The 14989-nt window shown below is 38.6% G+C and overlaps 1 protein-coding gene across 1 annotated transcript in view; it reads right to left on the bottom strand.

The window, feature by feature from the left end:
• Positions 1-283: 283 nt before the first annotated feature.
• Frk (fyn related Src family tyrosine kinase) overlaps positions 284-14989 on the bottom strand; it is a 132162-nt gene continuing 117456 nt past the window's right edge. Inside the window, exons 6-8 of the mRNA XM_031347904.1 lie at positions 3516-3697; positions 1451-1616; positions 284-1030 (exon numbers count right to left, since the gene is read on the bottom strand). Coding sequence (XP_031203764.1) covers positions 819-1030; positions 1451-1616; positions 3516-3697 — 560 coding nt within the window. The 3' untranslated portion in view covers positions 284-818. The remainder of the gene's footprint in view (positions 1031-1450; positions 1617-3515; positions 3698-14989) is intronic.

The following is a 14989-nucleotide window of genomic DNA, read 5'->3' as shown; positions in this document are numbered from 1 at the left end:
CTTCCCTAAGCCACTTTAACATCTATTTCTCAAACCTGGTAGGTAAAGTGGTAGTCCCCTTATATTCCCATACATAACAATTCATCAGCTTTGCAACCTGATTCCTGACATTAACAGATTAAAACTAATGCAGATGATTCTCAGATGACACATACTGAGGTATAGAGCAAACCCCATCATTTCCTTCTACAAAATGAGAAAGATTTTAATTCTTTTTCTCAACAGCTGCTTCATTTTCTTATGCATAGGAAAAGTATGTGCAATTACTTCAAGTACAATCAAGTCATTTAACATGGCTTTGCCATCATTGTAGTTACAGGATATTTTAAAAGAGAGAAAAAATTCCTCAAAGCACAGGTCCTGCTGTGCGGCAAAGCAATCAAATTCCTTCATAACAGCCTGGTGGGATTCAGCAATTTGAGGAATAATGAATAACCAGTCTAATCAGTAAACAGGAAAATGCCACAACAGTAACTGAGCAAACACTGTCAGCTGTTGATTCTCTTGATCGGCATTTCAAACAATAAATAGAAATGTGAGGAGTTCTCAAAAGGAAAAAAATAACTTCATTTAGTGTGATTGATTTTACCAGGCAGTGAGGAAAAAAGCACACATCATCTTGTACTGTCCTGCAGTGTTTCCTAGTCAATAAAGTATACAGATTATCTTTTTGATATGGAATGCATGGCTGAGTTCATCCTAACACCTGAATATGTCAAAATAAGCTGATTTCACAGTTGGTTAAGTAGATAGTATTTCTGGACTGATGAGTCCCGCATTTTCACATCTTGGTTATATTTCTTCTTTTTCCTTGATGTTTAGTTTATGAAGTTATTTGTATCTGAATAGGAACAGTCTGTTTCAAAGTAGTCTTCAAGTTTCCAATGCAGGGTCTCAAATGTTGGCCGTTGCTTAGGCTCAGCATTCCAGCACTCCAGCATGATGCTGTAGAATTGCTGTGGGCAGTTAGATGGCTGTGGTAGTCTGTAGTTTTGACTCAACATCTGAATTACTTGAGCACCTGTCATACCTGAGACATACAGAATTGAACCAAAAAAAAAGAAAAAGAAAAAGAAAAGAAAAAGAAAAGTGGACAATCAGATTCTTCAAATTATAGTTGACACTGAACTCCGGGTTATAAAGGATTTTTTTTTCCCTTGATGAAGCCCATCATGAGATCCAACATCCATTTCCCAGATTGTAGACATTAAACTAAAACCAGCAGCAAGTCATGTCTATAATAATGCAATTCAAGAGCAAAGGAGAAGAAAGTAATAAACCACTTCATTAATGCAAATTATCATCATCAAATTTTATCTATCGGGCTCCTCCAGGCACATGGTATGGCCAGCCTCATAACTCTGCCCTCTAAACCTATGCAAAGCAGTTAAATTCACATCTAAGCGAGTGACCTGCAACAGAAAGGCCCACTTCTGACTGAATCACTCACCGCTGTAAGGCATTTTGCCGTAAGTAATGATTTCATAGAGTAGGATTCCAAAAGACCACACATCAGACTTAATGCTGAATTTATTAGTACGAATGGCTTCAGGTGCAGTCCACTTCACTGGCAGCTTTATTTCGTGTTTAGATTCATAGATGTCTTCATTACCCACCTGTTAATGCACCAAGGATTCAAGCCAAGTTAGTAATTTCTTGTGCTGCCCTCATTTATTTGTAACCTGTGTCACATGAAAATGTAGAGGCAAATATTCAATATGTGCTTAGTTTGATATGCATTATAATATCAAATATTCTGAACCAAACATGTAAGACTAGAAAAATAGGTGAAAGGTCATTAGCAAGACGCATCTTGAGAGCCTGAGGAGCATCATTCTATTGCATGTAGGAGAATTCGTGATCATTTGGATTTATGTAAGTTCTTTACAAACTGAAGATGAAAGGAGGAGAAGCAAAGGATGTCTAGTTTTATTTGCTCTTAGTCATGAAGAGATATGGACTGGTATTAAGGCTAGAAAGATAGTTCAGTAATTAAGAGCATTTGCTGATCTTGACAAGAACACAGGTTTGATTCCCAACACCCAAATGGTAGCACACAACCATCTATAATTCCAGCTCCAAAGGATTTGGTACCTTCTGGCTTCTACAGTGACATAAATGCACAGACATAAATGCAGGGGAAAAGCACATAATCATGAAATAAAAATAAGTAAAGCCTTTTTATTTTTTAGAAAAGCTGGCATTGATTACCATCTAAAACACTTGCTAATACCAAAAAATGCTATCTAAATAATTTAAATTAGTTTATTAACATAGTGGCTTTTTAATTAATTTCTAAAAACAGGAAAGATGATATGGAAAGAGAGCCTTTACCTGTTGTGTTCTACATTCATATTTTTAGTGAATGATATGGAAATCTAAATTTAAGTCCAGATTTAAGCACCTCATATGATGTTTAATTATTAGTCTCTTTGGATTGATGTTACAAAACAGGGTGAATATAAGTAAATGAAAACACAGTAGTTTAGTTGTGGAGAGATGGTTCAGTGGACAACGTGCTTTCTAAGTAAGTATGAGAATGTAATTTCAGGTCGCCAGCACCCACATACCAACCAGGTGATATGGTACATGTGTGTAACACAGGACTGAAGATGAAGATACAGGTGGATCCTACAGACAAGCTGCCCAGCCAGTCCAGCCAAAATGAAGACTACAGGTTCAGTGAGAAATTTTCCCTATAGCAATGTAGTTGGTCTCAAGACGGGGGTGGGGGCAGGGTAGAGAGGTGGGAGCTAGGTCTGAGACAAGTTAGGGGGAGGGTATGAATATGATCGATACACATTGTATGAAATCATCAAAGAATTACTAAAACCATTTTATCAAGGTATAGAAAAGATTGAAGAAGACATCTCAATATCAACTTCTGGCCTACACACAGACAAAAGCATACATGCAAACACATATATAAAACACTGACATGCCCACACACATGCAAGCACACACAAAGCTGATGATTGTTGCAGAATGATGGTAGTATAGCCTTAGCCTATTGTCAAGTGAGCAAACCTAGATACGGTCTATTGCTTTCTGGAGAAGAAACATGAAAGTAGATGGGTGGTGCTGGTAGCATCTGGCAAGTAGACTACAAACTCTACTGCAGCTTTAATTACATATTTATTAATCTGCATGATCACCATTTTCCCTTGGTTGCCTCTCTCCATAGAAATAGAAAGGCACTCTGTCTGTAAGGTCCTACATAACTTGTCTTTATCAATGGGCCATAGATAGAAAACATGACAGTTTTATTGGTTTCTTGTGTGTGTGTGGCTTGTTACTCTTGTTGCAATTATTACTTGGAGACAAGGGTATCACTGAGGTACAAGCTGACCTCAAACCCCAAATCCTCTTGCCTCTAGTGTGTTGGGATCCTAAGTCTTTAGTATCACACCTAGCAGAGAAATAGTTTTAAATAATAATCATGAACTTATTGCTATATTAACCTTTTTTGCTGTTTAACCTGCTATAAGATCTAATTAAAACAAAGCTAAACCTACCTTAAAAACTCTTGCAAGTCCAAAATCTGCTACTTTGTAGATATTATGTTCACCAACAAGGACGTTGCGCGCGGCCAGGTCTCTGTGAATATAGTTCTGGGACTCCAGATAGGCCATCCCAGAAGCCACCTGGGCCGCCATGTCTACCTGTTGAATCAAATGGATTTTTGACCCACCATCATCTAAAAAAAGAGAGAGAGAAAATAGGAGATTATTTTGGAAAATATTGAACTAGCAAAATAAATTCTGAGAAATCTGATAAGTCAATCATATATCCTATGACACTAATCTACAAAGAATACAGCAAAAGCATCCCATCTTCTCAACACATGTGCTAGTGTGTGTGTTTTCAGATTCACACACCTTTGATTTGCCTCTTCATGGAAACTGTCAGTTGGGGGCTTCTGCCTTTCTTTAAAAAATTTTCCAGCATAGGGAGATGGCTCAGTGGATGAAAACCTGAATTTTAGATCCACAGCAGTGTTATAAAAAAAATCTGGTCATGGTGGTACATGCCTGTAATCCCAGTGCTGTAGAGGCAGGGACAGGAAGACCCCTGAGCTTTTTGGCTAGTCAGTCTCATCAGTCAGTGAGCTTCAGACCCAGTTACTCTGTCTCAGATCATAAATAGACAGTTATGGAGGAAAGCACTCAATATTGACCTCAAACCTATACACACACACAGAGAGAGAGAGAGAGAGAGGGAGGGAGGGAGAGAGAGAGACAGAGAGAGACAGAGAGAGACAGAAAGAGACAGAGAGAGACAGAGAGAGACAGAGGCAGAGAAACAGAGACAGAGGCAGAGAAGAAAGACAGAGAGATAGAGAGACAGAGAGAGCATATAATCTGGCTAAACCAAAGAGAAATTTTCATTCTTTCATCAGATTTTTCTTTAAAATTAGGTTATGGACAAATATTAAGGATAAAACACTTATAAAATGTATCTAATACATTTATAGCTGCATGCATAGTGCATTTTTAATTTCCCTCTTGGCTTGCTAGTCTCAGAGCATCTCTGCAGATACAGACACACCTTAAATGGACAGAATTGCACCTACTGCTTATAGCTAGGTATAGAAATATAGAAATATAGGTATTACATAGTGTAATAGGCTTGATAATTAGTAGAAACAGATAGTACTACCTTTGGAAACATGTCATGTCATCCTCAGGTTAAACTACCACACTGTTGGCAAAGATCTTCAGATATCTAGAGCACTGGGGTTATTTCACCAATGTGTAAATTCCTGTTCTCCTTGACTTCCTAAATCAAATACTATTTGATACAGTCAACTGGATTTGTGGTCATTAGGCTTAGACACGAGCCCTGACATCAGAGGAAGCTATAACACAGGAGTTAGGAAGATTGAAACGGCATCAGAGCATCAGACTTGGGACCAAGGCTATTCTTCCTATTACTTCGTAACTGAGCAATTTGATTAACAGCCCTGTGCTTGAGTGTCTTCATCTACATAGTGAAAACAGTAATTAACTCAGATTATACATTGTTAAAGAATAATTTCCAATGAATTAACACATGTAAAGCCCTTAACACAATCTCAGGTACCAAGAAGAGCCCAATAGGTCCTAATATTATCACTGCTAATATTATCATTGCACCTGTGCAAAAGTGAAGCAATTTTAATTGCCCAGCAATATATATGAATTGCCTATGTAGATATGGCAGAAAAAGAAAGCCTGTGGGTCTGGAGCTCATAGTTTTAGCTAAATATATAAATTTAATGGTTGTGTTAATGAGCAGGAACAAGTATATTAGATATCTAGAATTAAACACATTCGTGAGAATACCAACATTTAGACTTGTCAGAGAAGAGTAAACCTACAAGAAACCTGCAAAGGGTGAACTAGAATCATGAAAGAGGAAGGGGCTGTGACAAGTCAAGGGTTTTAAGAGCAAGTTACCATCAAAGTCAGATTTGATACCCAGACTCAGCAAGATAAAGGTTAAAAGGCATTTGTTAGCTGAAGTAATGAGAAGTATTGAAGAACATGGTAGCAGAAAAGAAAGTTCTACTAGAGGTGGTACATAAGGAATGACAATGCATGAGTGAGAAGGGTGTGGAGGCAGTCAGATGAAACAGCAAATACTAAAATGCTCGACTGAACAAAGGAAAAAATAGGCCTACCATTGAGTTCAGTGGCAAAGCTCCTGTCTAGCAGGAGATGGAATTCAATCTTCAGAACTAGGGAGAAAATAAGAAGGCTCAAAGGGTATGTATGGTAAGGTTAAGAGAAAATAATTACTGGAAAATGCAGACAGCAAGGGTTCTGAGTGCTAGAGTATTCAGACACTTCTGGGATGCTTGCTATATTCAGGTTCTAGATTTGGGAGATAACTGCATAGTTTCTTACTTACTCATATTATAGTTACATGCTGTTACTGTATGTGATTTATATACTTTCTGTATTTGTAGTGACTTTTCCAATGAAAATGAAAATAAATAGAATGAAGAAATAAATTGGAAAGAGTTAAATTTCATGAGCATTTGTATAATATATACATACGTGTGTGTGTGTGTGTGTGTACACATGTATACACACAGACACAAACATACATAATTTTGTGAAACAAGAACCATTACTACATGACTGATGGTTCACCAGTCATTTGGTTCCCTATTTCTTTTTGTCTAGGATACACATAGAAAATCACATTTAAGCTAGCCATTTTGCTATCTTGGAACAACAGGATGTGTGCAGGAATCAATAGGATCTTCAGTCCAGGACCTTAAATATCCCTCAACTCTGAAGCAACAGGAATACATTTCATAACATAAAGACCAGTGGGAAAAGTGCAAATCCCCACATCACCTTTCAGTGACACACACCTAAAGGACAATTTAAGGATATTAAAAGTGGTTAAGTTAGTGTGTGAAGTCACAAAGGCTTTACATTGCATGCTATAGTCTCTAACACTAACTACTCAGTTGAACAAAAAGGTGTTATCATGAAGATTAAATAAAGGTCAGCATGAAGCACAATGACATCGAGTCGATGCTCTGGTGGCTACAATAGCCTACCGTTTGATAACAAATCCACTCAATAAGGAAAGAACAGTATAGATAAGAGGCAGCACTGATGGCTCCCAATATGTTCTAGGCAATTCTCAAATGACCTCTGCTGATCTTTGCCTCCTAGTCATCATCTTCTTCCCTTGAGCTGGGATAGACCCAGTTAAACACATTTAACTCATTGAATATGGAAAAACTGAAGGTACAACATTTCCAAATTAAGTCACAAAAGCCTGAACCTTCATCTTGCTCATGCTTACTGTTCTCTTCCCTTCTCACCTGCTCACACCACTGGGAAATTAGGAGCCGTCCTGTGTGATAAGGAGCACAGAACAAACTCTTGCCAAAACTTAGCAAAGAACCGACTGCCTTAACCTAGGATGAGCCAGCTTCTGCCAACAACATGAGTTGGTTTGGTGATAGATTCACCCCTGTTAGAACTTTGAGATGATTTTGGACACTGACAATACCTTAGCCATGAACTATGATGCCTGAGCTATGAAACCTTGTAAACCATATTCCTGACTGTCTTCGTTAGAGTCACGATTGTTGTGAGGAAACATCATGACTAAACGCAACTTGGAGAGGAAAGAGTTTTATTTTACTCACAGTTCTATATAATGGTACATCATCAAAAGCAGTGAAGGCAGGAACTCAAGCAGGTCAGAAACCTGAAGGCAGAAGCTGATGCAGAGGTCAGGGAGGAACATTGCTTACTGTTTTGCTCCTCATGGCTGGTTCAGCCTGCTTTCTTATAGAACCCAGGACCCCCAGCCCAGGGATGGCACCACACACAATGGGGTATGTACTCCCCTATTAGTCAGTAAAAAAAAAAAAAAAAATGCCATACAGGATTGGCTCATCATATGAAGACATTTTCTCAATTGAGGCACTCTCCCCTCAAATAACTTTAGCTTCTCACGTTGACATAAAACTAGCCAGCACACAAACTACAGCAACTGAAATAATAAATGTTCATAGAATAACAATGGACAACTAATCAAGGCTAGGAAAACAATATCATCATCTGTCCCAACACTGGGAGTAACTGGGACCAGCAGGACCAGGCACACAGGAACTCCGCAAGCCCAGAGGTTTTGGTTCCTTCCAGTCTGTCTGGGCTGGTGTCCTGAGCAGACCTTGGGCAAAAGCTCCGCAGCCAGTCCCACAACACCCAGAGGAAGCTCCAATCCCAGGTGCTCCAACAAGCCCAGGATCACAGGATCACAGAATCACAGGATCTCAGAGACAGCTTGACTCTGAGGAGTTCTGACACAAGGAGGATCACAGGAAGGATAGGCTCCAGTCAGATTTAGCAAGGGCAGGTAGCACTAGAGTTAACCAGATGGCGTGGAGCAAGTATAAGAAAATAAACAACACAAACCAAGGTCACTTGGCATCATCAGAACCAAATTCTCCCACAATAGCAAGTCCTGCACACCATTACACTGGAAAAGCAAGATTCAGATATAAACTCACTTCTCATGGTGATGATATAGGACTCTAAGACGGACATAAACAGTACCCTCAAAGAAATACAGGAGAACACAAGTAAACAGCTAGAAGCCCTTCAAGAGGAAACACAAAAAATCCTTTAAAGAACTACAGGAAAATACAATTAAACAGGTAAAGAAAATGAGCAAAACCATCCAGAATCTAAAAATGGAAATAGAAACAATAAAGAAATCAGAAAGAGAGACAACCCTGGAGATACAAAACCTAGGAAAGAAATCAGGAGTCCTAGATGCAAACACCACCAACAGAAAACAAGAGATAGAAGAGAGAATCTCAGGGCAGAAGACACCATAGAAAACATTGACACAACAGTCAAAGAAAATGTAAAAAGCAAAAAGCTCCTAACCCAAAACATCCAGGAAATCCAGGACGCAATGAGAAGACCAAACCTAAGAATAATAGGCATAGAAGAGTGTGAAGACCTCCAACTTAAAGGGCCAGTAAATATCTTCAACAAAGTTATAGCAAAAAAACTTCCCTAACCTAAAGAAAGAGATGCCCATGAACATACAAGAAGCCTATAGACTGGACCAGAAAAGAAATTCCTCCTGCCACATAATAGTCAAAACACCAAATGCACAAAACAATGAAAGAATACTAAAAGCAGTAAGGGAAAAAGGTCAAGTAACATATAAAGACAGGCCTATCAGAATTACACCAGACTTTTCACCAGAGACTACAGACCCTAAGAGAACACAAATGCCAGCCCAGACTACTATACCCAGCAAAACTTTCAATCACCATAGATGGAGAAACCAAAGTATTCCATGACAAAACCAAATTCACACAATATATTTCCACAAACCCAGCCCTTCAAAGGGTAATAAATGGAAAACTCCAACACAAGGAGGGGAACTACATCTCTGAAAAAGCAAAAGTGTAATCCTCCAACAAAACTAAAAGAAGATAGCCACATGAACAGAATGCCAACTCTAACAACAAAAATAACAGTAAGCAGCAATTACTTTTCCTTAATATCTATTAATATCACTGGACTCAATTCCCCAATAAAAAGACATAGACTATCAGATTGGATGCGTGACAGGACCCAACATTTTGCTGCATACAGGAAACTCACCTCAGTGACAAAGACAGACACTACCTCAGAGTAAAAGGCTGGAAAACAATTCTCCAAGCCAATGGTCCCAAGAAAAAAGCTGGAGTAGCCATTCTAATATCGAATAAAATTGAGTTTCACCAAGATGAACTCTCAATTCTGAACCTATATGCTCCATATCAAAGGGCATCTACATTCATAAAAGAAACTTTACTAAAGCTCTAAGCACACATTGCATCACACATAATAATAATGGGAGATTTCAACACCCCAATCTCTGCAAAGGACAGATCATGGAAACAGAAACTAAACAAAGACATGGGGAGATTAACAGAAGCTATGGAACAGATGGATTTAATAGATATCTATAGAACTTTTTATTCTAAAACAAAAGGATATAACTTCTTCCAGCACCTCATGGTACCTTCTCCAAAAGTGATCATATAATGGATCACAAAACAGGTTTCAACAGATACAAGAGGATTAAATAATTCCTTGCATCCTATCAGATCGCCATGGACTAACACTGCTCCTCAATAACAACATAAACAATAGAAACCCACATACATGTGAAAGCTTAACAGCATTCTACTCAATGAAAACTTGGTCAAGGAAGAAATAAAGAGAGAAATTAAAGACTTTTTTGAATTTAATGAAAATGAAGCCACAACATACCCAAACTTAAGGGAGACAATGAAAGCAGTCCTAAGAGGAGTGCTCATACACCAGCAATTTAACAGCACACCTGAAAGTGCTAGAACAAAAAGAAGCAAATTCACCCAAGAGGAGTCAAAGGCAGGAAATAATCAAACTCAGGGCTGAAATCAACCAAATAGAAACAAAAAGAACTATACAAAGAATCAACCAAACCAGGAGCTGGCTCTTTGAGAAAATCAACAAAATAGAAAAACCCTTGGCCAGACTAACTAGAGGGCACAGAGACAGTATCCTAATTAAGAAGATCAGAAATGAAAAGGGGGACATAACAACAGACACTGAGGAAATCCAAAAAAATCATGAGATCCTACTACAAAAGCATATACTCAACAAAACTGGAAAACCTGGATGAAATGGACAATTTTCTATACAGATACCAAGTACCAAAGTTAAATCAAGATCAGATCAATGATCTAAACAGTCCCATATCTGCTAAGGAAATAGAAACAGTCATTAATAATCTCCCAACCAAAAAAAGCCAGAGTTTTATCAAACCTTCAAAGAAGACCTAATACCAATACTCTTCAAACTATTCCACAAAATAGAAATAGAAGGTACTCTACCCAATTCGTTCTATGATGCCACAATTACTCTTATACCTAAGCCACACAAAGACCTAACAAAGAAAGAATACCAGACCAATTTCCCTTATGAATATCAATGCAAAAATACTCAACAAAATTCTTGCAAACTGAATCAAAGAACACATCAAAACGATCATCCACCATGATCAAGTAGGCTTCATCCCAGGGATGCAGGGATGGTTCAATATATGGAAATCAACATAATTCACTATATAAACAAACTCAAAGAAAAAAACCACATGATCATCTCATTAGATGCTGAGAAAGCATTTGACAAAATCCAACATCCCTTCATGATAAAAGTCTTGGAAAGATCAGGAATTCAAGGCCCATAGTTAACCATAGTAAAAGCAATATACAGAAAACCAGTAGCCAACATCAAACTAAATGGAGAGAAACTTGAAGCAACCCCACTACAATCAGAGACTAGACAATGCTGCCCACTCTCTCCCTACCTATTCAATATTGTACTTGAAGTCCTAGCAAGAACAATTAGACAACAAAAGGAGATCAAAGGGATATGAATTGGAAAGGAAGAAGTTATCACTCTTTGCAAATGATATGATAGTATACTTATGTGACCCCAAAAATTCCACCAGTGAACTCCTAAACCTGATAAACAACTTTAGCAAAGTAGCTGGGTATAACATTAACTAAAACAAATCAGTAGCCTTCCTTTACAAAAAGGATAAACAGGCTGAGAAAGAAATTAGGGAAACAACACCCATCATAATAGTCACAAATAATATAAAATACCTTGGTATGACTCTAACTATGCAAGTGGAAGATCTATATGTCAAGAACTTCAAGTCTCTGAAGAAAGAAATTGAAGAAGATCTCAGAAGATGAAAAGATCTCCCATGCTGATGGATTGGCAGGATTAATATAGTAAAAATGGCCATTTTGCCAAAAGCAATCTACAGATTCAATGCAATCCCCATCAATATTTCAACTCAATTCTTCACAGAATTAGAAAGATCAATTTGCAAATTCATTTGGAATAACAAAAAACCTAGGCTAGTGAAAACTATTTTCAACAATAAAGAACTTCAGGTGGAATCACCATTCCTGACATCAAGTTGTAGTACAGAGCAATTGTGATATAAAACTGCATGGTATTGGTACAGTGACAGGCAGGTAGATCAATGGAATAGAATTGAAGACCCATAAACGAACCCACACACCTATGGCAACTTGATCTTTGACAAAAGAGCTAAAACCATCCAGTGGAAAAAAAGACAGCATTTTCAACAAATGGTGCTGGCTCAACTGGCAGTTAGCATGTAGAAGAATGCAAATCAATCCATTCTTATCCCCTTACACAAAGCTCAAGTCCAAGTGGGTCAAGAACCTCCACAGAAAACAAGATACACTGAAACTAAGAGAAAACAAGGTGGAGAAGAGCCTTGAGCACATAAGCACAGGGGAAAATTTCCTGAACAGAACACTGATAGCTTATGCTCTAAGACCAAGAATTAACAAATGGGACCTCATAAAGCTGCAAAGCTTCTGTAAGGCAAAAGACACTGTAAATAGGACAAAATAGCAAACAACAAATTGGGAAAAGATCTTTACCAACCCTATATCTGATAGAGAGCTAATATCCAATATATACAAAGAACTCAAGAAGTTAGACTCCATAGAACCAAATAACCCTATTAAAAATGGGGTACAGATCCGGCCAGTGGTGGTGCATGCCTTTATTCTCAGCACTCGGGAGGCAGAAGCAGGTGGATTTCTGAGTTCGAGGCCAGCCTGGTTTACAGAGTGAGTTCCAGGACAGCCAGAGCTATACAGAGAAACCCTGTCTCAAAAAAAAACAAAAAAAAAAAAAAAAAAAAAAAAAAAAAAAAAAAAAAAACAAAAAAAACAAAAATAAAAACAAAAAACAAAAATGGGGGGTGCAGAACTAAACAAAGAATTCTCAACTGAATGGCTGAGAAGCACCTAAAGAAATGTTCAACATCCTTAGTCATCAGGGAAATACAAATCAAAACAAACCTGAGATTCCACCTCACACCAGTCATAATGGCTAAGATCAAAAACTCAGGTGACAGCAGATGCTGGAGAGGTTGTGGGAAAAAGAGGATCACTCCTCCATTGCTGGTGGGTTCCAAGCTTGTACAACCACTCTGGAAATAAGATTGGTAGTTCCTGAGAAAACTGGACATAATACTACCTGAGGACCAAGCAATAACATTCCTGGGCATATACCCAGAAGATGCTCCAATATTTAATAAGGACACATGTTCCACTATGTTCACAGCAGCCTTATTTGTAATATCCAGAAGCTGGAAACAACTCAGATGTCCCTCAACAGAAGAATGCATACAGAAAATGTGGTAAATTTACACAATGGAATACTAATGAGTTTTTAAATTCATTAAAAACAATGAATTTATGAAATTCTTAGGCAAATGGATGAATCTGGAGGTTATCATCCTGAGTGAGGTAACCCAATCACAAAAGAACAGACATGATATGCCCTCTCTGATATTATCCCAGAAGCTCGGAATACCCAAGATTCAATCCACAAACCACATGTAACTCAAGAAGAAGGAAGACCAACATATGGATACTTTGGTCCTTCTTAGAATAGGGAACAAAATACCCATGGAAGTAGTTACAGAGACAAGGTGTGGAGCTGATACTGAAGGAATGGCAATCCAGAGACTGCCCTACCTCAGGATCTTTCCCATATACAATCACCAAACCCAGACACTATGGTGGATGCTAATAAGTGCTTGCTGACAGAAGCCTGATATAACTGTCTCCTGAGAGGCTCTCCCAGGGCCTGATAAATACAGAAGTGGATGCTCACAGACATCCATTAAACTGAGTACAAGAGTCCCCAATGAAGGAGCTATAGAAAGGACCCAAGGAGCTGAAGGGGTTTGCAGCCTCATAGGAAGAACAACAATATGAATTAACCCTCAGAGCTCCCAGGGACTAAACCACCAACCAAAAAGTACACATGGTGGGACTCATGGCTTGAGATGCATATGTAGCAGAGAATGGCATAGTAAGTCATCAATGGAAGGAGAGGCCCTTGGTCCTTGTTCTATGCCTCAGTGTAGGGGAATGTCAGGGCCAGGAATCTGGAGAGGGTGGGTTGGTAAACAGGGAGAGGATGAGGGAATAGGAGGTTTTTTTGGAGGGGAAACCAGGAAAAAGGAGAACATTTGAAATGTAAATAAAGAAAATATCTTATAAACAACAACAACAACAAAAAAAAAAACAGACATCAGTGAGGGATTTTGGAGACATCCCATGATTCTGTAGGGCAACTGCTTTGCAGTTATATTTGACTGAAGGAGACATTAATAAATGTAACATATCTGCCTGCTTCAGTCCTCTTCAGCAAACGCTGCATGAAAATCATGAACCATGTGTCAGGACATAACTATCCCAAACAGAAAGTGTCTGCTAGTCCTTAAAGGGTTCATCAATGTTTGACATTGGTTAAATGTTCTGTAAGTATTCAGTGAGCAAAAATGAAAGCTCAACAAACTAAACCAAATACATGAATTTATTTCAAATTTCAGTAAGGTGTTATTAGTGAAATATGTATGTAGGTACACATATTTCATTATATTGCCTTAATTACCAAGGTTTTCTTAAATGGTATATATTAAAGGGTCAATAAGTAAGCCATTAATTATTTATTTTGCTGCCAAAATGTAACAGTTTTTCAATTTGTAGGTATCCAATATGTAAAGTTTTTTTTTTACAAATAATAATTATTAATGTACAAATAGTTACTTTTCTCTTGACTCCTCCTAAATGCTTGCAGCCAAACACTAGAAGAACATTTCAACTCACATCAGTATCATCCTATCTGTCCCATCACACTGTCTAGTTTCAGTCTATAATGAACCCTGCATAGTTTAGAGTATGCTCAGCAAGTAACTTCAGTGGAGAGTGATATAGAACTAATATCCAGCGTAGTTCTCTTTTAACAGGCCTGTATAAGCTGTCCATATTTGTTTGTGGCTTGCCTCACTTTGGTTGAGCGAACGCAAGAGACCTCTTTTCTCCTCAATTTTGACCAGTAGGCAATTTGGCTGTTCATACTTGATGCCAGATATCCTCTTCTCCTGTCTTTTTTTGTCTTGCCACTTAGTAACACTGTCATGCAACAGAAATGCTGTCACTTTATCATAGTGTGAATGCATAGTTTACATCCCTACCTTCTTTGATTAGACATCCATGTTAAGAATGAGAATCTCGATTTTCTCTCTGGTGAGTTTCTAAGACCGGAGCAGCCAGCCGGGAGGCACAGGCCCCATGAGTCCCAGGGGAGCTGCAGGGCGCCAGGGACAGGATGCTCTCAGCTTCCTAGTAACAGAGGTGGATAAGCATCCTTCTCTGTCCCTTCCCTACAAGTGGAAGGACTATCTCCAGGGGGCGCCTTAACCCAGAGACTCGGGTGAGAGCCGCCATTTTGTCTCCGGTGAGTATTTAAGACCGGAGCAGCCAGCCAGGAGGCACAGGCCCCAGGGCGGCAGGGACAGGACAAGCTCTAGTCAGAGACACTAAGAACATCTAACATCAAAAATCAAGAGATGG

The sequence above is a fragment of the Mastomys coucha genome, unplaced genomic scaffold (assembly GCF_008632895.1).
Source record: "Mastomys coucha isolate ucsf_1 unplaced genomic scaffold, UCSF_Mcou_1 pScaffold3, whole genome shotgun sequence".
In the NCBI taxonomy this organism is placed as follows: Eukaryota; Metazoa; Chordata; class Mammalia; order Rodentia; family Muridae; genus Mastomys; species Mastomys coucha.
The sequence above is the reverse complement of the archived record's forward strand: the minus strand, read 5'-3'. Positions and strand labels throughout refer to the sequence as shown.